At 46.4% G+C, this 27,783-nt stretch overlaps 1 protein-coding gene across 1 annotated transcript in view; it reads right to left on the reverse strand.

The window, feature by feature from the left end:
* The window catches only part of GSK3B (glycogen synthase kinase 3 beta), a 120,117-nt gene that overhangs the window by 24,631 nt on the left and 67,703 nt on the right, over window positions 1–27,783 (reverse strand). Inside the window, exons 4-7 of the mRNA XM_026050332.1 lie at window positions 18,506–18,616; window positions 15,646–15,776; window positions 14,411–14,517; window positions 6,183–6,280 (exon numbers count right to left, since the gene is read on the reverse strand). Coding sequence (XP_025906117.1) covers window positions 6,183–6,280; window positions 14,411–14,517; window positions 15,646–15,776; window positions 18,506–18,616 — 447 coding nt within the window. The remainder of the gene's footprint in view (window positions 1–6,182; window positions 6,281–14,410; window positions 14,518–15,645; window positions 15,777–18,505; window positions 18,617–27,783) is intronic.

The following is a 27,783-nucleotide window of genomic DNA, read 5'->3' on the forward strand; positions in this document are numbered from 1 at the left end:
AAGGAATTTTAAAGAATCTAGGAGCTGTGGGATATTTAAAATAGGAGGGGAATTTCAGAGAAGCAGACAAATTCAAATCAAGATCCAGAAACAAGCATGGGGTAAGGTGGCAAGCTATGAAACTGTCTTGTACACAGGTGGAAGGCTTGGTTCTAACACTGCAGTAAGCAGTGGGTAACAAATCCGGAAGCAATGCTTGCTACCTGATTTTTATGTTTACTGCAGTGACTTACACTGAGTTTTGGGTGTATTAAGAAGGAATTCATTTGAGTAGTGAGGGGATAAACAGCTATCATACTATCACACACACACAAAAAGGACAAATCATCTCTTTTTAAAAAAGATCACATTTTACTGCTATTTCTGTTTGAAAAGCAGCAGTAAAAAGTGCAATTTATGAAACAACTGGCTCTACAAAGTCAGAAAAATACTAGGGAGCAGATGCTCCTTGGAAAAAGGTTTCTTTTTATCTTGGAAAGGTCAGAGAGCTTTGAAGAAATGGAGGAGCCAATAACTGAATTATTCAGGCCTATGCAGATTAACACATCCTATTTACTTTTGAAGAGAGCCTTTCAAAAGGTGGTAACTTCAAGGGGAAAAAATGGGTTTTGTTGTTCTTGCTTTTAAATGGACACTTAAAAAAAAAAAAAGATATGAACCAAAGCAGAATAAATCCTAGAAAAAAACGTAGCTGCAATAAAGACTAAACTCCCGAGCTAAAGAAAGGGGATTATAAGCAACTCTTGTGAGAAAAGGAACTTTGTGCAGTACATGACAAGAGGCCAGAGCTCTTCCAGCCCTGCTCTTCCATCTTTGCACAACCTCCATCACCATCATCTCTTAAATCTCTTATGGAAATAGGAAGCATTATCCAGCAAGGAATGCACTTAAGGAATACAGTTAGGAATACACTTGCTGAGAAGACACATGCTCTTTGGATTGTCGAAGCAGAAAAAAATACTCAAGGAAGGAGGTTTCATGGGTCTTTCCTGAAAAGCTTTTCCTTGGCTTTGGCCTGTAACACATAGAAGCTGCCCAGGTCATTTGGCTTCCAGGGACAACGTTCACAAAGGTGAAGTACTAGATGTATCGCCAGCAATTAAGGAAAGGCTATAGGTTTGCAATAGTCACTTCTCTAAACATAAAGGTGCCTCTGATAACCTGTTCTCTTTTGGCCAAAACATCAAAATTAGTTATAAGCATAAGAGGCCAAAGATTGCAGAACTCCTGCTGGCAGTGACTGCAGCCAGCTGTGGCGGGAACGAGGCAGTTATTTAATGAGAATCCTCCAGAAAGCTGTGGTTACACTGCTACGTGGTATTCTCCATGAAAAACCCCGCCATCAAAAACCCAAACCCCAAACTAACTGTACAAGGTCAGGAGGAACTCAGCTCCTGAAAGCCTTCCACGTGCACGACCTACCAAACAGCCTAACTACCACTTTTGAGGGCACGTCTGCACCTCTTCAGAGCTGCTCGAGGTGTTCCAAATAGTTATTTAAAAATTTCATGGTGCTGGCACCTCCAGCTGTAAACACAGGCGAGCTTTGAGATAATACTTTGAGAGGCCTGTGGCAAAAAAAAAAAAAATCTATATATTTTAGCTTTGCTTTCCTTCAAAAACACACTCCTGTCCAACAAAATGACAGCCAACTCAATACAGAGACAGCTCCCTTTGAATTTGCAGATAGCTGCGGCTGCTGCGAGCACTGCAAAGGGCCAAGTGCATTAGGCACCGGAGGAGCCGAGCTGCGACATGGGGATGCAGGGAAAATCCCTGCTGGAATGGTCCCTTTCGGAGCAAAGCGGGAGGATGTGCAGGAAAGGGAGCCCCCCAGACGCACGGCCGCTCCGGGCGGGCCCGTCTCCGGTAAGGACAAACATTCCCTCCTCCCGCCGCCTCTCCGGAAGAGCCGGCTCCTCTCTCCCCATTAACTACTCTGACTGGATTTATTTTATTTCAGAAACAGAGCCCAAAATAGTACCTTGACATTTGAGTCTGAGCCATATATTATAATTGCAGCCTATACTTAGCATTCAGCTCAGTAAAACTGTCAGAGACCAGAAAGTTACATATGGGTAGGATTCCTGATACTACAGAGCTCATGTTTTAACACCTTCCCCCCTGCCTCATTCCTAACCCAGGGAACTATAGGAAGATGGAGGTTTTTTGGTACAAAGAGCAACCATAATGTTCAGGCAGACTAAAAAATCTCCTCCATTTCCCAGCTTTGCAAGGTAGCACATCTCATACTCCAGATTGTAACAGATGGAAAAAATACTTCTGGTAAAGACGATGGCACATGCCAGGGCTGCTCAGATAACTCTGTTCCATCCTTATAACTAACTTTCCCCCGCTGTTTTCAAGGGAAGCAGGGGGAAGATATTAGGCAGAGCCTTTCAGCAGAGAAGCTTAGAAACAAAGCCACCGTGTTTCAGAGGGTCTCGTTTTGCAACAGGAAAGAAGAATTGCTCTCCATGGGAACGAGGGCTCCTCGGCACCTTGTCTTTTTGATAGCTGGTCAAAGGAGGCTTCTCCAGGCTCTTCTCACCCAGAGAAGAGAAGGCTGAGAGGGCATCTGTTCAATATGTGCAAGTACCTGGGGGGAGGATGTAGGGAGGAAAGGGCCAAGCTCTTCTTAGTGGTGGCCAGAGACAGGACAAGGGACAGTGGGTACAAGTCGAAACAGGCAGTTCCATCTCCAGGTGAGGAGGAACTTCTTCCCTGTGAGGGTGCCAGAGCCCTGGCACAGGCTGCCCAGGGAGGCTGCGGAGTCTCCTTCTCTGGAGATCTCCCAAACCCGCCTGGATGCCGCCCTGTGCCCCGTGCTCTGGGTGTCCCTGCTGGAGCAGGGGGTTGGACTGGATGATCTCTAGAGGTCCCTTCCAACCTCAACCACTCTGTGATTCTGTGATGTCACGATAGATGTCACTAGTAAATACACTTTTGGGGAGTTTCAAATAGTCAACTTCCCCTGTTCATACACTTCAGACATACAGTTTTGAGAAAGCTACCTAGAAAACACGAATCCAAGGGAGTCGCTGTATGGCAGCAGGTTGCAGGTCACGATCTGGAATTCCTACAAATTCTGCTGCTATTTGGCTGATCACTCAGCTCTATTTCTCCTACTGTCATCTAACATCACCATAAGTTTGTGCTACAATAAAAAAAAGCTTTAAATAGTAATATTCTACAGGAGCAAATGGAAGAGGTGGAGACCATCTGTCAACAAGTTTTTTAAATGAACCCCGTTCTAAACGAAAACGTAAATAACCTACTGTTTTATAACATGTGGTACTGAAGACTTATGTTTCTGGTAATTTTTATGCTGCAGAATTGGCTGTGCCTTCAACTATTGAGGTTGCAGAGACCAGGCTTTCTCAGGAGTTTGCCATTTTTATACCAACCTTTCAAATACGAGTGAAATTTAAACATCATGCTGGGTGTTGGGAGAGAACGTTTCACAATGTCTGTAAACACGTAAAAAAAATGCTCAATTATTCCTTGATTATAGCCCAGTTTTAAAGGATATTTAATAGAAGGGACGGGTCCCTGTTGACAGCTGGAAAATTCAGGATCTGGATTTTGACTTTTCTTCATCTTCAGAGGAATGAAGGAAAACAAGCAGACGTTTGGGGTAAACGTACTCTTTCCCACCGATTCCCAGTTTGGCAAGCGTGACATTCCCAGTTTGGCCAGTGTGGCACTGAAAGGAGGGCGCCTCCCCGCCCAGGTCTCACACACACCTCCTCAGGACGCTTCCTCACGGCTTTGGGCCGCCCGGCCCGCGCTCCCCTCGCGCACTTCCAGCTCCCTCTGCATTCTCACCACAGCCCCACGTCAGGGCTTTTAGGAACAGCCAAATCCACGTTTCATAACACAACGTTTGACAGGCAGCTGCACTGAAAACCAGCCCATCCATACTATTTATCTTCTGATTTTCCTTCCAATGGTGGCCCAAGAATCTAAGCTGTCTCCATAAAAAGAACAAAGGCAGGAGAACATCCACCTACCCAACCACTTCCATTTGCATTTTCCATCACACTTCCTTTGTGGATTCCTTACCCATCCTGGCTAGTGGTTATTACTTTAAAGTTTACAACATTTGTTTTTTTCAGACTTTCCTAGAACACACTATCTCATTACAGTAGCTTTCCAATTAGAGAGGGCTGGATAACTCTACAGTGGGAGTTGTCTCTACATTTAAGCTGTCTGCTTCACTTCTATGCGTGCAGGGCTAACATAACAAATGAAGATGAAAAGCCAGGAACAACACAGATTTTGATGATCAGAGTCCCTCTTTCTACACCTGAAGAAATGATTCAGACACTTGTTCCCAGCGAAACCCATGACCTCAGCTCCAGTTCTTGGAAGTTCAAGCCTTTACAGTGGAAACCCTTTTGGCTGTCACGAGACAAAGCCCCAGCTCTGCAGCAGCAGCCATTCGGTGACAAGTCCGCCCAAAACTGCCACCCATTCACGACAGTGGCATTTGAAGACTCCTCACCAGTTACACATCTATTTGCTAGTTTTTGCAACTCCACACGGTCAAAATCAATGCTAAGGCAAAAGGTTATGAATTTGTTGGTAAGGTGGCTAGAGCCTCAGATTTCTAAAGGAGCTACGAAGGGCTTGAAGGATTATCATTGTGCTACAAATAACCTTATTTACCCAAACTCTTCAAATGCATTTTCTCAGGTTTGCAGACACGAATCACTTCTCCCTTCACCAGCAAAACAGGGCAGCTGCTCGCAACAGGTCCCGAAAAAATGTGACAACACCTGTGAACTCCTGTTTTCTTTTCAGAGATAGAACAGGAGTTTTTGAGAACTTCTGAGGGCAAACACTCCAGCTCATTGAAGGATGCTTGGGGCATCAAGCACCCAGAGGTGTTTCCAGGGCCCATTTCCCACCTCACGAAAAGGGTGCAATGGAAAGAACTGCGCCATTCCAAGAGGCTTTCCAAAAGGAAAAAAAAACACTGGTGTATGCAATCATCAGTCCTTCTTCCAGCAGTCCCTATTCCTTTTCTCACGACTTCACCAGTGAGCTTTAAAGAGAGCAGGCCCAGCGGCCACAGCAGGAACCCAAGGGAGGCTGGGCAAGGGCAGGTGCAGGACGTGGAGCCTCCGCACGCCAGGAGTTGCACCGGACACCAGGGGAACTTCCAGGACACACAGCCAGGCTCCCAGTAGAACAAGTCTGAACAGGCAAAGGCTGCGGGAGATCCTGCACAGGACTAGCAAGGCTGGGCCCAGCTCCCGTGTTGAGCTCACCCCCTGGTTCAGGCCCCACGCCGCGCTGGGGAGCTCCCAGCATGGGGACACAGGTCGGGGCCGGCCAGTGCCGAGACGCAGCGCGAGGCCGGTCATGAAGAGGCCGGTCACTCGAGAACAAAAGCTTCGCTGCAGAAGCTGAACAGGAGGAGAAGACAGGAGGGAAAGACTATTTCTCTGGCACAGCAGCTACACCGAAGAGATGCTGGGGAGCCAGTTTTTACACTATGAATTACTCTGCCGCGTTTCTAATTTGAGTCACTGAATATTCACAGGTTACCAAATGAAATCAATCAAGATGAGCTGCAGCATAAGTGCTATCTCAATGTTATGTATTCTGAAATATTCGGTCTTCCTCACTTTAAAAACAGGTTATTTTAGGTGGAAGAAACTTTTTGCCCAACATTTTTAGGTCTCGATTCTCCATCCACAAAACAGGCCTGCCATTTTCCACTCTTCACCTCACAGAGCTAGAGCAGGGAAAGGGAAGGAAAACTCCATGTGTGATGTATCTGGCACAAAGAAATTTAATAAGTATTTTCATAGCCAAGTACTAATTGCAGGCAACAAAAGAAAAAAGAGATTCTTAAAGAATGAGAATCAGGCTCGTTAATAAATATTGGCTCAATATGTAAGCGCTACTTCCAAGTAGCTTGAAATTGCAACCCTGTAAGAGATTAAATCACTATACAATTAAAACATGCTATATCATTACACGTTATTGTACACAAATAAAGACCACCGGGTTCTCAAAACGCCTGAGAAGTGGTTTCTACCACAGTTTACATGCCACAAGCTCCACAAAGGTGCCTGAATAGCTGCTTTGCTAAGCTCGTGACAATGCACATTCTCATAGCATTCCCAAGAAGAAATGTAGGGATCGAAGAAGCATTTAGGATTCCATACCTTGATTATTTCCACCAACTGATCCACGCCACTGTCACCTGGAAAGATTGGTTGTCCTAGTAACAGTTCAGCCAATACACAGCCCGCTGACCACACATCTAGAAACGGAGGAAAAGAGGGGGAACAAGGGATGGTATCAGTAAAATTCATACATCAGTTATTGTCTATAGATAGCATCGTTTTTAAGCTACTTATTTCATTTCCTCGTGCATGACAAATAAAAATCAAAACCATCCTTCCTGCTTCCAGTATACCACAAACTAGAAAACACGGATTCCTGTCAGAAAGCAGTGAGCAGATGCTTCGTAAGTTAAACCACAGGAAAACGAAAACTGGAAAAAACTTTAAACATCCTAATATATTGACATTAAAATGCAAACTTATGCGGAAAGGACCAAGAATATTTACCATCTAAAAATGAATAACTTCCACAGTATCCAAAAGTGTGTTTAAAAATAAGTCATTTTAATTACTTGATTAATAAAATAAATACTTGATTAATAAAATAAAATTAAAGAAAGGAAAGCAGTCTGTATAGATTACAGACTGTGCACAGGCATCACCTACCAAAAACAAGTTGTGGTTTTGCTCTTTCAGCGCAAGCTGAATAGGCTTGGATTTTCATCCATTTATTGCACGTATGCAGATGAATCAGTACTGCAAATACTACAAGCACTGTGAAGCTCAGAATTAAGGAGTCGGGGAGACAGTCTGTGTCACTATGTCAAGGCCTAATTTTTATCCCAATTCCATCTGCAAAGGCGGCTGGATCATGGCTCTGCTAGGCACAGACCAGGGCATAGCTCAACAGCGCCCATACTAGATGTCACCAACTAACTTTGGCACGTGTATTAAAAGCCACAACTAGTCACTAGCAGTTACACACTGAATGCAAAGGAAGAACATAAGAAAGCAGACACAGTAGTACACGGCAGGCTGTGCAAATGTGCTCCAGGTGGGCATCAAATACTGGAGTATAAGTTGCTTGACGCACTAAAGGAATTGCATCAAGCTGCAAAGAGAACTTCTCCTCCGAAGCACAGGTTGATTATAAAGTTCTCTAGAAAGTCGTAATTTATTCGGTGCAAATCTGAAATCTTATACAAAATCACTCTCAAAAACTCAACGAATAACAGGAGACCTGGAGAATTTATAACACTAATGGCCTGAAAGGAGAAAATGAACAAATAGACTCCCCTCCTCTCAATTTACTTCAGCTCCTGCCTACTCCAATAAGCTAAGTTACCCCCAGGAAACAAAAAGGAAACTCAAAATCCAGAAAAATTATTTACTGAGGTCCCTTCCAACCCAAGTTACTCCTTGTTATGACAAAAATCATTATTTTCCTAGTGCATTTAAACAATGTCATTGAGAAGCAGAACACACACAAAGCGTGTGACAAGAATAGACATGAATGGTCTCTTAACAGCATATAAATTATCACGTTGTCACATCAGCCAGAGACTGGCATAAACATAAAAACAGCCTCCAGGAACTTCCCAGGTTGCTGATAAAATAATCTGCAAGTTGGAACAGACTTTTCCCCCATTCCTCAATTAAAAAGGCATGGGAGCAATGCAAAGATACTGCAGCTTTCCAAATCATGCATCCCCAAGGCAAGTGGATGCATTTTTACTAACCCTCTCAGTACAGACATCATACACAAATGAAAGGTGACCATTAAAAACACGAACTCAAGCCTAGTTCTAGTTGCCAGATGTTATTGCCAGCAAGATAATGTAGACCTCACCTTTTTATGTCACCCCATACGTACCGAGAGCCTGTCAAATAACTACCCGGTTTTATAGAAAAACACAGAACAGCTCAAGAGATAGCAGGGATGTCCCCCGAAGTATTAAAGAAATGGATTAAGTGTACTAAAGGGTCAGAGCACTGTAATTTAAAAGCCTCCCTAACAGCCCCTCAAAAGGTTTAGAAAAAGCAGAGTCCTTTACCCCAATTACCCCAAACAAGGGACGCCCGAGGGCTACAACCATTACCGACAACCTACACCCTTATTTAGCACAGAAAGAAAAAACAGCGCATGGGAAGGGAAAATTACGTGGCAGGACATGCCTAGAACTGCAGGTGACCCTCTGGCGAGCTGGCATTTAGGGACTGCTCCCCACACAGGCTCGGAAAGGGCGCGGGCCTTAGCGTGGCGCGCGAGGCCTCCAGGCCGCGGGGCGGCTGCGACACCCGCTGCCCCGCGCTCGGCTCCATGGAAAAAGGCAGCGGAGAAGCCGAGGGCGCCGCAGCCACCGTGTGGGGCAAGGATCCGGCTGCAGAGGCCTCGGCCGCACCTGCCCCCTTAGCCCGGCACGGAGGCGGCAGCAGAGGCGGCAATGGTCCCTCGGGAAGGCCCGCGCGGATCCCGCTGCGGCCAGGCCTTCCGAGCAGCCCATCCAACGCCTTAGGAAAAGCCCCTTCCCCTTTCTGCATTTCATTTGCTTTGCGTTAATCCCCCTCCTCGCACACAGGCGTGCTGAAGGGAGAGAATTCCAGAGACCGTCTGGAATCCGCGTTTTCTTCCAGGAATGTCATGGCGTGGATTTCCAAATTAGGCCTCGGGCAGTATTCCCGGCTCCAGGAAGTGAGCACAGCTCGGAAGCATTCCCGCTCAACGCCAGGGATCTCACGCCGACTTCAGCAGCTCCACGCAGGGAGAGCAATGGAGCAAGGATCACACAGGGAGAAAAGCACACTAAGGAAGATGCGGGAGAACCTCAGCTCTGCTCCAACGCCAAGGATTTTTCAAGGTTGCCTTTCAGCAGGAATAAAATTTGACCCCATGGTAGCTGGATTTTTTTCCTTTTGAATGTTTTTTTTTTTGAAATTTATGTTTTGAATTCAGATGATATATTTTTTTTCCTCAATCCTAAAGTAAACACTGTACTAAATTCTGTATTTAAAGACATGTTACTTCAGAGAAATGCAGGAGTTTTTGATAGCTCCTATCAGACCATTTTTCTGCCTGAGCACATCATCGCTGCTCTCAATTACAGTTTAATAACCTTTCAGAGCAAGTTTGCAGCAGATCTACCTACTCCCATGGGAGAAGAAACGTTTTCCATACTGCTCCTTTCTCACATGAGCCATTTAATTAAGGCAAAATTACCCTTGTCATTCAAATACTTTAAACTGGTTGATAAACAGGACAAAACGGGACCTTAACAGAGAAAAAGCATCAAAATAACACATTATCCCTATGCCAAAATAGTTGGGCAATGAGAAGTTTAAAGAGAAAAGAATGAGGACTATTTATTTCATGTAGGAGAGAGCGAGTAAGGTTCACTCCTTCAGACCAACGCAGCAATATGGACAGGAAATGTAACTACCTGCCAAAAGCCAAATTTCTACCCAAGTATTTCAGAGAGCCTTCACAAATAGTAACAGTAGCTAAAGCTGTACCTTTTATAGACTAAAGGGAAAGGAAACACTCAAGAGAAATAGCTCTATCATGTGAACTACCTGAACTTACTTAAGCACACACCAACTCTTATGTTCCAAAACGCAAGATTTCCATTTCTTAATGCAAGTTTCTAGGCCTTTATTGTTCTTCATGGCTGCTGGGTAGGCATTAGCCTCTCCAGCGAACTCATCTGAATAACTCCCCAGCTTCTGAAGGCAATTGCAGCATTACAGAAATAAAAAGAAATTTATTTTTGTGCTGTAACGAGCCTCCAGTGTGACAAGGTGCAAAATACACTTCCTAGCTTCACTGTACAAGGGGACAACTGGGGTCTCTGACAGGGGCTGGCTCTGACACGGGACCCTATCCACAAGCCTCCTCGTTCAGATCTCCAGACCTTCCTGCCAAACCTGAAACTTCCCTTCAGCTGGCATTTCATGGCAGCACATCCACCTTGGTGCATTTGTTCTTCCTCATCTAGTCCTCTCTACCCCACCATGCCTCATCCCAAGCTCATGGGCTTGCTCCATCTCGTGTTGGACGGAAAGCCGCTCTTCTGCAAACAGATTTCTTGAATGAACAAGCAGGGAAGAAATGAAGAACAGAGCGAGAGAACAGACTTGGGAAGTGGTCAAGCCAGCAGCTCGGAGCTGCCAAATGCCACAAAACGCTCTTTGGTTGCTATTTATTTAGAACAGGCCTTGGAATGTTAAGCCGCGACCACTGGCACACGTGCCATCCCGAGGAGAGCTTTGCACCTCCATCTGCATCAGGTTATATGGGGCAGAACAAGGTTGAAAACTAAAGTGCCTGGGAAGTCGTCAGGAGCACAGGTTAAACAGATACCCCCATTCTCTGCGGTAAGGAAACTGCCCTGGCTGGTTACAGAGGTAGCCTGACCACCCCTGCCCCCCGAGGAAAGCCTCCTCGGAGCCCTGTCCCTCGGAAAGCCGACGGGTGACACTGTGACCCTGATGTGGGGCCAGCCCGGCAGCAGCCAGCCACAGTGCCCACTGTCCCCATCCATCTTTTCCCACCCGCAGCTCCGGATGTTCCCGCTGGGACGTCCTCCACGGCCCTGCTCACCCAGCACCTCCTGCCTGGCCCTCCCGAAGGAAAGGGCAGCTGCACCCGGGAAAGGGTCACCCTCCAGGTGCTTCTTCCACAGCCCAACCCCACACGGGTGGCATCCGCCTGCCCCACCGCCTGTCCCGGGGGAACGTGGGCAGCAACCCCATAGGCTTCCAGCAGTGACAAGCTGGAGGCGGTGGGGCGACATACCGGCTGCAGCCTGGAAGCTGACAGCTTCCCACCCATCTGGCAGCAGTGGTTACTAAAAACTCAAGGAGGTCATTTCCCTGGTAGTTATTTTACTAATACCAGGCCTGCTGGAGCAGTAGAATCACAGAATCATGGAATCCTGAAGGCTGGAAGGCACCTCTAGGGATCATCTAGTCCAACCTCCCTGCTCCAGCAGGGACACCCAGAGCACAGGGCGGCATCCAGGCGGGTTTGGGAGATCTCCAGAGAAGGAGACTCCACAGCCTCCCTGGGCAGCCTGTGCCAGGGCTCTGCCACCCTCACTGTTAAGAAATTCTGCCTTAAGTTCCTATGGAACTTTTAGTGCCTCAGCTTGTGGTCGTTTCCTCTAGTTCTATCAGTGGACACCACCGAAAAGAGGCCGCCCCCTCCTCCTCCCTGCCTCCCTTGAGGTATGTGTAGACACTGATCAGGTCCCCCCTCAGCCTCAGTAGATGTCCTTGGATGTTACCCTCTCATACTTCACGCAGACCAGTGCAATCAGGCACATAAACACACACAGGCACCAAACTGTAAGGAGCACAATGCCCAGCTGTGGCTTATTTTTAAATGACAATCCGAAGGCTCCCCAAAGTCAGAAACTTTGATAAAATAAAGCAAGAGCCCAGGAATCAGGAGCTGGAATATACTTCTATTGCAACAACCCAAACCAATCTCGGAACCCATTTCAGCTTCTGCCCCACTAGGCCCACACCGTGTCAAGACGGCACGTTCCTGTGCTGAAGTACAAACTAGAGGCAGCCAGGCACACGGACACCATTCCCGAGTACAGTGCTAAATCTCACGGAATGGTCCTGGTAAGTGCTGCCTCCACTGCCAGCCTTGGGTCCCCATGGTGTCAATGTGCATTTTCACACACAGCTCTACATGCAAGACCACATAACAGGTTTAAAAAGCACTTCTTGATCACAAATACATCTAATGATTACTATAACGCACTACTGTTACAATCACGATCCCAGCGGGATGGTAGAGCATAAAACAATCCAAAAAATTACTGGAGACTTTTTTTTGGCTCCATACTCTTCATCTCTTGTTTCTAATGTAATTTTAAGATGGTGGCTTTAAACAGAAGAGCTAAGATTCTTACACCAGGCTTAAAGTCAGCTTTTGTCCCAACCCTTGCACACAATCTTTACCTACAGAACAGGGAAAGACCATACAGCCAGAGGAGACTGTTGTACTGTGTTTCCTTGGGAAGATGCAACTAAAAAAAGGGAGGCGTGTCTACATTAAAAAGGGGTAAATAAAGTGCAGTATTAACGTACTGAGGCACTTCCTCGTTTCCTATACCTTGAGTTATGGATGAACTAATGATAAGTACATTTTATTTTCTTCATTCATGTGTTTTTTTTTGTTTTTTTTTTTAAAGGCAACACATTCCTGCTTGTTAGCTGGAATACAAATCACGTCACTGGGTATACAAATGATACTGGTCCCGTTTGGATGATTAAGCTTCCTACGTCAGGGAAACAGGGTAGAGTTCCTACGTGCTGTTGCCACTCACCTTGCAAGAGCTAGGGAATAACCATAACTCCTAAGAGTTAGGTTAAGAACTGCACAAAACAAAACCACCTCCCTAGAATATGCAATACATTACCTAATACTGATAAAACTGCAGAGCAGGTTTGTAGAGTACTTTATTACTCTTCTGTTAGGAAGAGAAAGCAGACAGCAAAGGGTAGCATGGCAGGGGTGTGTTTAATAAACTTAGGGAAGGAGGTTGGGCAGAGGGGGGCTTTTTTGCACATGAGGATGTTTGAACTGCAGCTGGTCCTGCTTGGCTAGCAAGCAGAAAGAGGGTTCCTCTCTTCATAATGATACTTTTATTGCATCTGTTTTAGGGGAAGAGTAATAAGAAAACAAAATGGAAAGGGCACCTTATCACCGTTTCCGCCAAGTGCATGAGATTAAAGTCATTAGTACACCCCTAGAGGAAGAGACGCTTCCCAGGCTTATCCACAAGGCTGTCCCATTGGCGCCGCTGCCAGCACACGCTCACCGGGTACCCCTCCGAAGTCAGCGGGGTCCACAGGTGCCCAGGTAACCCCCCTCCAGGCCCATCTCCAGGCCCTCAGCTGGTGCCTTCCTCCTGCTTCCGAGCGCGGCCGCTTCGGTTTTGCCCGGTGCTCACGGGACGCCCGGTATCGGGATTCAGCTCGCTACCTCACCCAGGGCCAACCCGACCCACGGAAGGTCCCTCGGCCTCTGAAGCTGCGTCGGGATATGGAGGAGTGAAGTGAGAGAGCTGCTGCAAGGGACAGAATGGGACCTGGTGTCCGGGGCGAGAAGGAATAGGCTTGGGGCTGACATTTAGGGTGGTGGCCAACGATTAAATAAGCCCTTATCACTACATTACCATTACCTTCCCCCTGTTTACTGGAGTCCTGACTCTTCTTTCACACAAGGCAGGAGACAGTTGGTACATTACTTATTGGAAAGTAACAACTGGAAAGTAGTAAGTGTACTAAAATAACTATCGAGTAATTACTGGAAAAGAATCAGCAAGAGGAAGTAAGTCTTCAGAACTGAAGAGTCAAAGCGAGTTAGCCAACAAACAAACTAAGCACTTGTCAGAAGGCCAATATGCTCAGTGGCATTGAAGCAAACTGCAACAGGTTACAAACACACTTGTGCTCTTCTGAGACTTGATCACGACCTCCAAACCCTCCTGACCATGTTTTGGAGCTCACCTAAGTTACTGCAGCCCATGAGCAATGTAAGAGTTTAGTGCTACAGTGAGGCACGAGAGAGTCAAGTCTCAGGCTCTTATGTAGCAGCCTTCAAAAAGAGCCCCTGGAAACAGCAGAAGTTGCAACAAGCCAACTCATTGCTCTGCCTCTGCAGAAGTCTTCTATAGCTCCCCAGCACCAAACCCCTGCATTTAGCTACCCAAATGTGCAGCTTCCCTAACTCCGTGATGCAGCTATGTACACATACTAAAAAGATGTCTTAATGATGTTGAAGACTAATGACAAAAGTTGGACAAAAATGACAAATGATAAAAGAACAAATAAATATCCAAGAACCACTGTACAGAATATTAACATTTTCAGGAGAGCTTAAAGCCAATCCTCAGGCCTCATTTTCCTTCTCACTAAAAACACCTACTAAAAGACAAGTAAACAAGTGACAAAATTACTCGGGTCTAAATGATGACAGATCACACACGGTGTCAAGAGCTGGTATTTCCACAGTCCTACTTTAGAGTTATTTTAAGCCAACAAAATACTTGCTAGTTTGAGTTCTCATATCTCCCCTTACATTAAATTGCAAAATTACCTAGAGAGTTGGAAAAATGGTTTGAGGCCACATTTCCCCCAGGTTAGGACATGTGCCCTGTCTTTCCTATTCCTATTGATATTAAAATCTGAAAAGGTATTGAGACTACAGCCTATAAAATGTGTGTACTTTATGATCATCTACAGTAAACCTCTGCTCACGGGGATAATATCCAAGACCTCTGGAAGCATTTTCAACAAATACACATACATACCTATACTGGAGGTATAATCGGTGGCTCCAAAGATCAACTCTGGTGCCCTGTAGTACCGAGAGCAGATGTACGAGACATTGGGTTCTCCACGAACCAGCTGTTTTGCACTGAAGAGAAAGCAGAGGAATTTCTTTCAGGAAAGGAAGGCTTTACAATATTTCAGTGCAGGCCTATATTAAGCTTTAGTGCACCTTCCTCACCCCTCAGTCCCCAAATGCTTAAAATACTGTGCGTTTCTAAGCTGATGTAAGGCACAGACTTGGGCCTTGTGTTTGATTCACAGCAAAATTAGCCCAGCCCACCCAAGCAACTTCCTCAAACTGGACACAGCAGAAGAAATGCTGACGACAACCTAGAGGATAAATAGGGCTGAGTTTCTGGCTGGCAGTTGCCTAATAAAGCTTTGATAGGTACAAAGATCTGTTTACACAGAGGAGGACAGAATACAGTCCAGTCAAATGCAGTTACCTTTTGAAGTTCAAAAGCCCTGGGCAGTCACCAGAACCAGCCTCTCAGCTTTCCCTACAGCTTTTCCATATGGGAACTACAGGCAACACACACAGGTTTTTAACAAGGAGGAGGAAAATCACCTATTCACCTTTGGTCTGCAAAGTTCGAGCTCAAACCTCAAGACTGAAATTCACCCCAAAGAAAAAAAAGTTTCTTGCTGCTGCATGGATTTCCACAACCTTTCTACCAGTTACTTCTCTTATATGTAGGTGTGGACTCCATGTGTGTCTCGCTTGAGCGGGTATTGCAAAAAATGTGCTGCTGGAAGCTGAGCTTCAAGTAGAAGCCCTGCTTCTGATCTTGAGCCACTGAAGTATTTGAGCTATTAGATGAACTGTGCATACAAGTACATACAAGCAGACTGAAGCTGAACGTTAGCCCCATACGTATTTCACTCTGTGTAACTGCAGGGTGAAACCCACAGGTATTTCACTGTTTGAATGTGACTGCCTTTTTCCCCTAGCATAGTATTTTCCCTATGCAATGGGGTGTTTTTCTAAACACGTGAACAAACTTTCAGGTCTCTTCCTTTTGATACCCCTTTCCAGCTGTTTATTCATATTAAATCATTTCATAAGGAAAATAGAAAGCATCCATAAGTTCCCTTTCAAAACTATAAATGATTAACTCTGCAGGAATGTAGAGGGTTTCTTCACAAAATTTCACCATGGCTCCCTTTAAAGGAAGCAGTTTTACCAGTCTCCAGTCCCTGGAGACGCACTTACCTTCCAAAGTCACAGAGTTTTAGAACAGCTGTGTCAGGGTCCAGCAAGAGGTTCTGTGGTTTTATATCCCGGTGGCAGATTCCAAAGGAATGGATATAGGCTAAACTCCGGAACAGCTGATACATGTACAACTGCAACACAAAAATATGGCATAATACAGCTTTCCCAGGCAAAATAAGAGAAAATAGTAATTCATTACAAATCTGTATTAGAAAACAGGAAAGAACAAATGAACAGACAGACTTAGCCCACAGAAAAGACGACGACTCTAACCCAGTTTAAGACAGTGCAGTGCAGACACAGAAGGCCGAGGAACCGGCCTCCTTCTTTGCCCCCCGCCTTTGCCACATGCCCATGCCTGTATGTCAAATCAGGCTTTTTGTCTTTTCAAAAACAAACACTTTATCCAAAACCCAAGTGCGACACCTGTGCGACCTCATCCACACAGAGCACAACGAACACCGAGCCAGAGCAAGGCGTCGTGTTCTGGAAACTGCTATTAAACTAGAAAACAGGCACCCAACCCTGATGAACACCTTGATGACCGCAAGCTCCACTGGTAAGGGAGCTTGGTTCACAGGGAAACAGGTAATACCATAACAGGATAAAAAGAGGGATGCCCCACACCGGGAAAGGCCTCCTTCATCCTCCCGATGAAGTGACCTGAGCTAGAGCCCCCTCGGTTCGGCAGCCTGACGGCACCCGAGCAGCACTAGGAGACACTGGGACTTGGTCGGACCACTGATGGCAGAACAAGACACACTTGCCTCTCCCGCAGCTGCAGAATAGAAACGAAGCACTCCAGGCAGCCTGCGGCAACTCAAGCGCTTCACTTCATTTTTATTAACACTACATTAAAAGTTGCCCGCAGAATACAGTAGTCTCCTAGCTAGTCACTTAGGTGAATCTCTGATTAATGTTATATAATTGTCAAGGCTGACCCCAGGCAGCCAGGTGGCTGTTCCTCTGTGCCCCGTGCCCCACTCGAACCCAAATGACAGGCAGGACACACGAGGGTGCTGCTCCAGCCCTGCACTCTCCCCAGCTCACCCTCACAGGTCTGCGATGCGGGGTGCTACTGCTAGATACTGCTATCAGGCCACACTCACCTTCCTCGCCCAACTATCTGTCTTTCCCTTCTCTCCTTCCCTGCCTTTCTCTGGGGCGTGGGGAAGGCGTGAGGGGGAGGCAGCCCATTGTAACTCCGAAGCTTTCACTTGTTCTATTTGTTTCCCAACACGAAAACTCTAAGGAAGGATAAGCAAACGAACTCCTGCGAATAGGACGATGACTACGAGAGCTCCCTCGTCATTCCATAGCCGCTTCTGTTTTCCAGGGAAAGGAGCTGTCTGCCTGGCTAGGTCTAGGCAGCAGGCACAGGTGAACAAAGAGGTATAACCTGACCTTCGAGCAGCCAAGAGGTTGGGAAAATGCCAAAGCTTTAGGAACATCAAGGTTACGGCATCTCTTTTTAAATGTAAGATAAGGAAAAAGGCCTGCCTTATCAGAGGAGCAATATAAAACCAGCCTTTTGGATTGCCCGCAATGGCAGGTTACAAGTAGCTAATAGGATGAAAGAACTGAGGCAGTGCACAGCCGTGAGACCAGCAGCACAGGGAAAAGATTTATATATCATTTATTAAATGCTAAGCTGACAAGCAACTTGTGGGGATCATCCAAGCTAAAGCCATGCTTAGCTTGGTTGCATCGACAGGCAAAAATGAGCAATCTTGTAGTGGAGTTTTTTACTGCTAGATGATGAGACTCTCTGTCTTCTCACAAACTAGCGATATCCTGACTATTGCCAAGGCCCACCATTTCCAACGTGTGTGGCTATGGTTCTGGTATAGTGCTTTGCTACTGGAACAACTGTTTTTGTAGCTTCCACCTTCTTTAAATTGGCTAAGAGCTTTCCCTTAAACCTACCCTGCTGTGAAGCACTGCATATTTGCAGATGGGTCTGGGGAAATCAATACGAACCAGAAATGTTTGCTGCAAACATCTGTGTAACCTTCTTTGGCTAAAGACACAAAATGTTTGTGGGGGAGCTTTTTATCACAAACAAGTTAGAGCCACGTTAACAACAGGATCACTCCCTAGCACGTGGATGTGGCTTGTGTTTGCCACAATATGCAAAATGGGATAGGAGATGCAGCTCCACAAGCCAGGACTGTGGCAGTTGTAACCACTTTGGAAAGTTTTGTCTAAAAAATGGGAAAAAAAAATTGTAAAAAAAATTTGTAAAAAAAATGGTAACATTTTGTAAAATTTTGACAGAAGCTGCCAACAACTGTAAAGGGAGACCTGGAGACCATCAGTGCAGCATTCTGACCTCGTGTAGCTCTCTGAGAAAAGAGCAGTAAAGCCAAGGTGCTCCAAAGGCAGGGAAGGAGCCAGTACCGTGGCTTTCACACCCCTGAACAACTCTTACTCACATGCCAGGAAAGGGGGCTGACACGTACAGGGGCACAGAACCCTTTGCAAGGGCCTCTGTGATTCCTCACCTCTGCATGACTGCGTCTTCTCCGGGGGAAGCTGTGAAAGTGGCCAGTGGCAGTTCCTATCTCGGCTGCTTTAAGACAAGCCCTCTGCTCAATCCCCTACCTCCCACCTTCTGGAGATTTTTTGGAAAGTGAGAAAATCAGGAGCACTGAAATTTAGGTTCCTCGCCTTTATTCTTGCTCCAGCCCAGCAAACAACCATTTCAATATTTCAATTTTTTTTTTTTTTTTTTTTTGCTTGCCTCAAGGCACAGGAATTCCTAGGAATTTCAGAAAACTAATTACATGCCTCAGAAGTATCCAGAAAGTCCATTCCTATAATTTCCTCCTTCATCCAACCACATCTATCAGTGACTTACCTTGACATAAATCATAGGGAGTGTCTGTTTGGCCCGACTATAATGTCTGGCAACTCTGTATACTGTTTCAGGAACATAGTCCAGCACCAAGTTGAGGTACACCTCATCTTTCTGGAAGGGAACAAAGGAGAAGAGAAAACATTAGTGGGACCATTTGAAGTCAGAAACAACAGAACAACAACAAAAGCATTCAGAGAAACTGATAGCTTGAGATAGGGGTGTCACTGTTAGGGTGCCTTTTTAATTTGTTTCAATTCTGTGTCTTTAATAGGACTGCGAACTATCACCAAACCTTTTTTTTTTTTTTTCCCCCCTTCAAGCTTAGCACTTGTGAACAAGTCAAACTTAGGTATAAGGTCACATTAATTAGCACACTCTCCTCCTTGAAGCCTTTTCTCATTGTAAAGGCAGGCAAGGATACAGCTGCTCTGCTCGTTGATTCGATATTCTCATTAGGAGGCACTTCACAGTGATACCTTCATCATCAAGGTGTCTATTGACCCGTCGCCTCCTCCGTGGCCAAAACTCAAAGTGCAAATTTGAGGCTCCCAGATTCACTCTTGCAACAACACAACAAAACCCCCCTGCACCTTTTCGAAAGGTTACTTTGGTCTGGCTGAATTCCTAACTCTCTTAAGAGAGACTAATAACCCGTATTAATCATTCTTAGATAAAAACCTAGTGTTAATATTTGTAACTGTCCTGCTTAACAAGCATTTTGACATCCAGGCTCACTTGACTGAAAATATATGAACATATTCATGGTAAAGAAATATACTATAAAAGTCATATTCAATCTATGTATTTAAACTTGAAAATCAGGCGAGAGGTCTGTGAGACAGAAACCAAGGAAGTAGCTTTCTAAGAAGGTACTTTGCTCCCCTAAATTATTCTGTAACAGAGGAATGAAGTGACACAGTACTATAACCATAGGGTCTAACTATGGACTTGATAATTTACAGCAGTAAAACTAGTCTTAAAAAGGACTTCTGATATTTCAATGCATTCTTCAGTGCTAAGTGTCAGAACTGCAAACACTTTTAATTATGGCCCCCCAAAATACTAATTATACTCACTTGAAAGCTTACTTTTGAAAGTGAGGAGAATTAAACAGAATTAATCTCTTCTGTGCTTGCTGTATTAAACCCTACACCTTGCTACTCAGGCAGATGATATGCAGAGACTTTATATGGGTGAAAATTGTAGAGATCTCCAAAGTCTGCAGTGAAGTCTCCTGTCTGCAGGTCTGCTGACTATGGATCTTAATACCTCTAAACTGGAGCACAACTATCACTGAGCTGCAGTGATTTAATAACAATGTCACTGTGTCTTAATTAGCCAGGTGGAACACAGTCTGGAGGGCTGCTCTCACCTCTTTCTCTATTATTTAACCTGCCTCTGCACCATCTGAGCAAACAGGAACTTCCAAGGCATAAAGAATTAACATACACACACCCCCCTCATATAGGCAACATGCAAAGAACCTCTGCTTTTCATGTTCTTGACTCAGAAGTTCAAGGTTTATATCCAGCATAATTGCACGTTCTGGATGTTTTAACAGCTCTTACCAACACCTCCCAGGAGGCCAAGACACCTTGAACTCTGCTGTCTGCATCAAGGCCCCAAGGCCCTTTTTAGACCATAGACCTAAAGAGTATCAGCTTCAGCGAGGCCCAGTGGTAGCCCCAGAACAGGTCTAGTGCTAACAAAACTGGGGAAGCCCATGACAAGGTGGCAAAGAGGCTTTTGGAAAGAAGCCAGCAAAGACAAACACCAGCAGCACACTGAAAGGCTACAGAATGGCAGGTATGTGCATGTATATGTGTGTATACCTGTCTTCTATATACGTATGAACTTCGCTGCCTTCCCTTCAACAACAGCAACTCTTGTCCCCCTGATTCTTGCAGTAAGGCAAATAAAAATCCACCACCACCTCTATTTAGCTCAGATATCTTTATATATTATCATCAATATCAGTAGGTCACAAAAACTCCAAGTTAACTTATGCCTGATAAGGCAGCCTGCATCCCAAGACAGCAAACATTCCCATGAATGGAAACTCCATTTGATTCAGGACGGACCCAGCCTGAGCAATATGCTGCTGTATTGGGTCTCTTGGGGAATCAGTGTCCTACTGGCAGCAAGAGGCAGTGCAAAATACCCTACTAGGGAGACCCAGTACTTTCATTCAGAGGATGCGAGTTCACAGTGACCAGGGAGATTCACATGAGAGATGAAACAGCAAGAAACGGGTGGAAATGGATGGAATTCTGTTGCCTTCATTATTCTCCCGCAGCACAAGTAGGAGACGTGTAAAACACACAGTCTTTAAATTAAACCCTTTCTACGCTACTCCACAACAGGGACACGTGAGAGTCTAAGAACACCATTTAGTTCACACCACTGCATGTGATTTGCTTTTCTCTCCTCCACTGTGACTTCTGCTCCCTGCTCTACCGGGACTGGGGTTACTTCAGTGGCACTAAATGACACGGACACGAGACATCCAAGGCACCGGGGCGCAGAGACGGAGCTCGGTGCCCCCCCGTCCTTGGGCGTTTCAGTGCTCGCTGCACCACCCCACGGGGCGACGCTGCTGCTCCTAAGCCTGGGAGCACCGAGGAGCGCCTAGGCCCAGCCAAGGAGCATCAACGCCTACCTCTCCCCAGGCAGCTCCTGCTGACACCCGACGCAAAGCCGCTGAACACACGGACTGCTGTTTTCCAGACACCTCACCCTTCCCTCACCCATGTGCGCCTGATCCCCAGTAACACCTGCAAGCTACGTGGATTCCCCTCGCGGCGCCGCAGCCAGAGCCAGAAGGCAGCCCTGTGGGGCAGGCTCCGAGCACGGCGCGACCCCTTCATCCACCGTCTTCCCCAGCACTCGCTTTCCCAGCGACCCAAATGCCAAGGAGCTTTCCCAGCAACCCAAATGCCTTACGCCAGGGAGCGGGGATGGCTCAGAGAGCCTGCCAAGTGAGGACAACTGCTTGAGGATCATGTGAGAACATCAAGGCTTATCTTTCCATGACAGGAAGCCTTTTTCAGCCCTCACAGATTCCACATGTGACCTATTTCCACACTGCTATTTCAAAATCTCTGGGCTGGGAACCAACCAAGGTAACCTAACAGCCAGGGCTGAGTCTGAAACAGTTTTACACAGCAAGGCCCACAGGAAACTGCATCATATAAATGGGTGAGAGCAAACGCAAGATAGGATCAAATAACGCACTCTTCGTTATAGTCAGAGGGATTGAACAAATTATTAGCCTTCCTCCTCAGGTCAAACGTTTAAGTGCATCCATTTTCCTATACTTGCCACTCCAGCTATACCCATTAAGATTAAAGGGCAGAATGCCGGACGCCAGTCAGAACCCAAGCACAGCACCCCTGCGCTTCAATAGGGCCCTGATGTGAGAGGGCACCAGCTCGCTCACCTGCCCTTGCCTCAAGCACTAGAAGCTGCTCCCTGTCACCCGGTGGAGAAATGCTCACTTGGCGGGATCTGCTTCCCAACATCCAAACGAGCCACAGCGAAACAACAGGGGCCTTAACGGCTGAACCAGCTGATACCATTCGGGAACTGCTCAGGAACCACCAACTCGGGCACCATCTTCAGTTTTTTGGTAGCTTAACTTCTTTCTTTTTTATTGTTTTGTGTTGGGAATCAGAGATTGAACAGGCTGCAAAAGGTTCTGAGACCAGTGACTAGCGGATAACCATCCTCTGGGAAAGGATGCTGAGCTGATGCTGAGCTTGCTTCCTGCAGTTCTCTCTCTCCTACCAGCTCAGGAGCAGCATGGTGACAGCAATGAGTTTTGCAATTAAAAATAATCATCATCATTAAAACATAATCATCATCATCATCATAATTAGAACCCAGCTCATTCCCCCGAATGGGTCTGAGAAACTCCAGGTGAGCAGGTCTGTGAGCAGCACTGAGGGCAATAACCACACACAGGAGTTTCTTACAACAACTTTGCATTCAAATACTTGAGGACAGAAGGGCACCCTGAAGTTATTCACCTCATCCTTCTATTCAGGCTAACAGCGCTCAGACTAGCGATAATCTAGAGTAAAGGCATATTCATTCCTAAAGAATGTGCTTCCCTTTTCCAAATTATCCAACAGCACCCTCAGTCCCGGGGCTATATGAGGTGAACGGTCATGCTATCGCTGACAGCCTACTAGGTATGTCAGGCCCGGCTCAAAGAGTGATTGCTAAAGCATTTAAGGTGGATTTGGAGAACCAATCCCATGGAATCCCAGCCCACTGAAGCCTTTCACCTGGATTTGGCCTCCTCTCCAGTGGCCCTGTTTTAACCTCCAGCACCAGCATTTGGGACCCTGTGCCTCTTGCACTCATTAGCCACCTAGATTTGGCCAACACGCCAGTCCAAAGTCACTGTCTTTGCTCTAGAGCCAAGGAAGGGGCTGTTTCACTTTCTCTACTTGGGGCTATTCGCTGCATGTATTTTGTACCTTCTTATCAAGCACCAGCAAGAGACCCACCCTCCTCCTCTTATCTTGAAGGCCGGCACTGTACTTTAAAGATACAAAGACTTTCGAACTGCTTTGAAGACAAAGCAAGAACTTGCAGCCTTCCTACTCATACTACTTAGCAGCCACCACACAATAGAAAAACCTGAGAATGCAAAAACAAAAACAACAACAACAAAAAAAAAAAAAAAAAAAAAAAAAAAGTTGCAGCTGACCTTTCTTGAATGAAGGAATGGTGACATCCAGTGGCCACACGTGCCTGTTTTTGCTTGCATTTTACAGCCACGGCTATTTCAAAACAGAAGGGTGGCTACCAGCAAAAGAAAGGGTGGGTATGGGATGTACAACTGCAATTTTGCACGGAGCTTATGGGCCTAACAGGAGTCAACGAATCAACTTTAAGTGACATTTAAACCTTCCGGAAAGACAGGAATATATGCTATTAGTACTGCAAATATTGGGTAGAAGTTCCTTCCCTCAGTTCCCCAGGGCTGAATTCCAGAAATTCCAGCTGTCCCAAGCCTCGTTTTCCTCTGCTGACCAGACAAGAGGTCCCAAACTGCAGTGTAAGGCCTGCTGCTCCTCTGCAGGGTGCAGCAGGAACTGCCCACCGGTTCAGCTGGGGGAGCACCCTGACGAGAGAAGAGTCTGGCCTAGGAGCTCAACTGGGACCGCAGAGCCCTCCTGTGCCGTAGGAATCCTGGAATCCTTAAGGTTGGGAGGGACCTCTAGAGATCAGCTAGTCCAACCTCCCTGCTCCAGCAGCGACATCAGGAGCACGGTGCTCAGGGCGGCATCCAGGAGGGTTTGGAAGATCTCCAGAGAAGGAAGTGGAAGGAAGGAACATCTTCCTTCCACAAGGAAGATGTTTTAATGCAACACTTGTTCTTAAATCTTAAAAAAAAAAATCCCCCAAATTCTTTCATGTTTATCTTTCCTCTTCCACTCTCCATAAGATTACAGTGAAGAAAATGGTCGTTCAGCAAGAGAAGCTGTGAGGCCTCCTACCTTGTCCATTTAATGCCCTTAAAGTCCTTAAGCTTTTTCAGCTGCATTTTTTCCAAGACGAAAGACTTTGTTACAGAAAGTCAGATGCAGCCTCCCAACACCTGCAAGTTGGGACTAATTTATGATCTTTGAGACAGCTGATGACAGAACTTGCAGACAGCTGAGACAGAGCTTTGAGAACCTGAGTTCTCAAGTGAAGACACCATCATACGGTGGCAATAAATCTGTAGGAAAATGAAACTAATAGAAGATTTCAAGATCACTCAAGATTTTGAGCTGCCCTACAAGCCCTGTTGAAAAACAAGAAACAGTCCTTCGAATTCCCTTATTTTCTTGCCTGTGCACAACTTCCACATTCTGCAGAAACCTCTGTAACGGGATACATCCCTGACAGCAAAACAGGTTATTTACACCCACCGTCTAAACTCGGCCTGCCTCAGAACAAGCAGTACAAGTAATTTTTCTAAGAGCTATTCAACACGGAAGAAGGAAGCGGTGAGAGCTGGAGGAAGAGTGACTTGAGAAGGCAAAAGTAACTCTCTGATGAACGGGACAACTCACAGAGCTGGGCAGAAACCACAGGCCTTCCCATTTCCACCCTGAGGATCTACCCGCTTGCAGCCTGGCTGCCCACGACACTCCTGCCAAGCCCTGCTGCAGGCAGACAAAATTGCCATTTCTCTTGAATGCGACCTACTCATAACCAGGGACTGCTCCTGTCTGCAAACGAGGAGGCTCCCGGCACGCAGCTACCCGCAACAAGGGTCCCTGATAGTCCCTACTTGATGCCCAGTGTCCCCCGAGATGTGAGCTTGCCAGGGCTCGGGCAAGGCCTACGAAGCTCCTCGGCACGGGTGCTCGTGGCTCTTTGGCCAGCAGCACAGGAGATCCACCAAGGGTGGAAAGGCTGGTAGTGACCAAGCTCATCTGTAGGGGTGGCCCTTCCTTGGACCTGTAGGTTCCTAGGCTGGCACAAACCACTCGCGTGGGCTCTCTCCTTTTGGGACTGAGCTCGAGGCTCCGCCAACCGGGCGCTTTTTATGAGCACTTCTGCCTTTTTGTTTTAGACATTCAAGTTCATTAAGGAAACCAAGCACTTCCACCCTAAACCTCCCATTTCACCAAGGAACAGGATTTCTTACCGTTAGCTACGCATGGTATGATTATGTGAGGACTCATCTGGCTGCTCTTGCCAAGAGGACGAGGAGGCTCGTGCCTCCCTGAGGACGGCCCCCGCGCGCCCTCCTAGCAGGGCTGATGAACCTGCCGAAACACCAGCACGGCCCAAACCTGCAAGGGAACCAGTCATCCCCTGCTGCCATCCTTCAACCCTGCAGTTTAATGCACACGAGCTACACAGAGCTGCATCCATCAGCTCTCGGGCACTATCACCTGGGCATTTATTTTAAACTTCAGCCTAAGTGCATGGGAGTAAATTTCCATCCCGAGTCCACATGGAGTTTGGCTGTCTGCCCTTACAGACCAGGCTAAATAGGATTAAAAATCAATTGCAACATGCAGGAGGGCAGCTCAGCCTCCCTAAAAGTCAGCATGTTGCCTCTCTGTGATCTGTGTGAGCTTCCATTTACGCTTCCTTTGACTGCTCTGGATACCAAACCACCTTAAAGAGAAAACCATTAGCTAACCTGAGACACCGTTATACTCAGCAAAAACAGTGTTTACTTTACTTTTATATGATTTGATGCAAGAACAAATCCCTCCAGTGGCCTCTCTTACTCCTTCGGGCACGGATACGGATCGATCAGCCTATTAAACACAATAAAACCATCCGCGCAAGACGACCCAAGAGTTATGACACACCGCAAAGAAACATCTGCGCCCGAAATGGAGACAGAGCAGGGGGTTACGAGCCGTGATGGCAGGTTTTGCAAAGCTGAATAATTATGCTCAGGAGCCATCAGTTCAGAAACGGTCGCTGGTTCCACACAATTGCGGCGAACACGCTCCGCCGATGAAGCAAAGACACACTCGGTTTACGCAGGTCTGTCCTCACTTGCAGTCCAACTCAAAAGGTTCTCAACAAAGTTAGGCTAGAAAGGACAGGCAAGAAGACCAACCCTTCCACGTACAGGCACTTTAAAATTAAAAACAGATTTAAACCTACACTTACACCTACGTTTCACCAGCCTTCGAAATCCAGGAGAAGGAGCCCAAATTTAAAGCAGAAAAGCAGGCTTTCCACAACGGGTTTGACCTTCTGCAGGCCAGGTGACAGGCAACCGCCCCCCCAGTCTTTTCAAGGCCTTAGCACAAGGCAGGATAGCAAGTGCAAGTGTCACTGAAGCCAGCAAGGGTGGCCAGCCCCATGGACCTCCTGTTTGCTCGAGGGTCACCTGGAAAGCCATGGACCACAGAGGGACAACTCGTCACTTCTCGCACCAGAGAAGGGCCCTGGGGCTACGCAAACTATTACTGAGCTCATCTCTCTTTTCCGTTTCATTCTGCTAGTCATAACTCAGCTTGGGGCTACTGAAAAGCACATTAGAGCTATAAAATCAGTGCCCTGCTATCAGATACCTCAGGAAACCTCCAGGAGAAAAAAACAATGGGAATCAACCTTGGCCAATTCATTAAGGAGGAGTCTTTTGAAAGAACCGAGTTATGCAGCTGGTCTGACTAACGCCCGTAAACTTGCAGAAAGAACAAAGTGACACGGAAATGATTTATAGAGGCAACCGGAATGCCAAATCTGTCATATTAATGTATGTTAAACGCTCCTTGTGAACTCTCTTGAACTGGACACCGTTTGTGCATGAAGGCACAATTTATCAAACGCGTTTTGGGGCAGGTCAGCAAGATAGGTATTTAAATGAGAAGGAGAGGATTAAGAAATACAATGGTGATTTAAATACAGAGATGCTTGGGAAAGGGGGAGCCACCCAAACAGAGAAAGCAAAGGAGAAGAAATCAGCCAAGCCCGGTTTGATTCAAGACCTCCTTGTTACTAAAATTGCACTGATCTTCCCTGAAGCAGGGAGGAAGTTCAAGAGAAGGGGAGAGAGAGAAACAGGAGCTCGTGGCAAGAAAACTAAAGGACAGGGAGCTCAAACCCCTGAAGCAATTCCAGGGAACCTCCTCAGGAAGGAGACTGAAGCACCTCCAACCTCTACAAACCAGTTCCAGCTCTGAAGCAACTACGGGATCCTCTCACTACAAGGTCTTAGCAATGCCTAGAACTGCTCTTCTCTGTGTTGTGCTCTTCTCAGCTCTTTCCAGTCTTTTACTCAAGAATTTAACCCAATTTGCTAGAGCAGGGACAGTATTAAAGGCTGCCTTGTGCCTTGAATTGCCTATTGATTAAAAATGAACTACGTGATTATCAGGTACAGAGTTTTCAAATGGAGGCAATTGAAACAAACTGCATTTGGAGAAACCTTTTGGGGCATGTGGAAATCAAGACAAATTTAAGCTTCTCAGATATTAGCAAATATGTACGCACACAGATGGATTATGAGGATAACAGAGAAAAAAAATACTGTTACTGCTTTCCAAATGGACCAAAAAGGGAGAAGAGAGATCACAGAATGGTTGAGGTTGGAAGGGACCTCTAGAGATCACCTAGTCCAATCCCTTTTTCCTAGGGGACAGGCTTTGGAGCTTCCATTTCTGCAAACTACAGCTCTCCCCAAGAGCAGCAGACAAACTAATCCCTGGCTGTCTCCATACGCGGCCTCTGACACGGACATGCTGCCAAGCCAATTCCGTGCTGCTCTGCCCGGACCTGCAAAGGGACCTTCCATCAACAGC

Source organism: Nothoprocta perdicaria, unplaced genomic scaffold, assembly GCF_003342845.1.
Source record: "Nothoprocta perdicaria isolate Ctin4 unplaced genomic scaffold, notPer1 scaffold_68, whole genome shotgun sequence".
Lineage (NCBI taxonomy): Eukaryota > Metazoa > Chordata > Aves > Tinamiformes > Tinamidae > Nothoprocta > Nothoprocta perdicaria.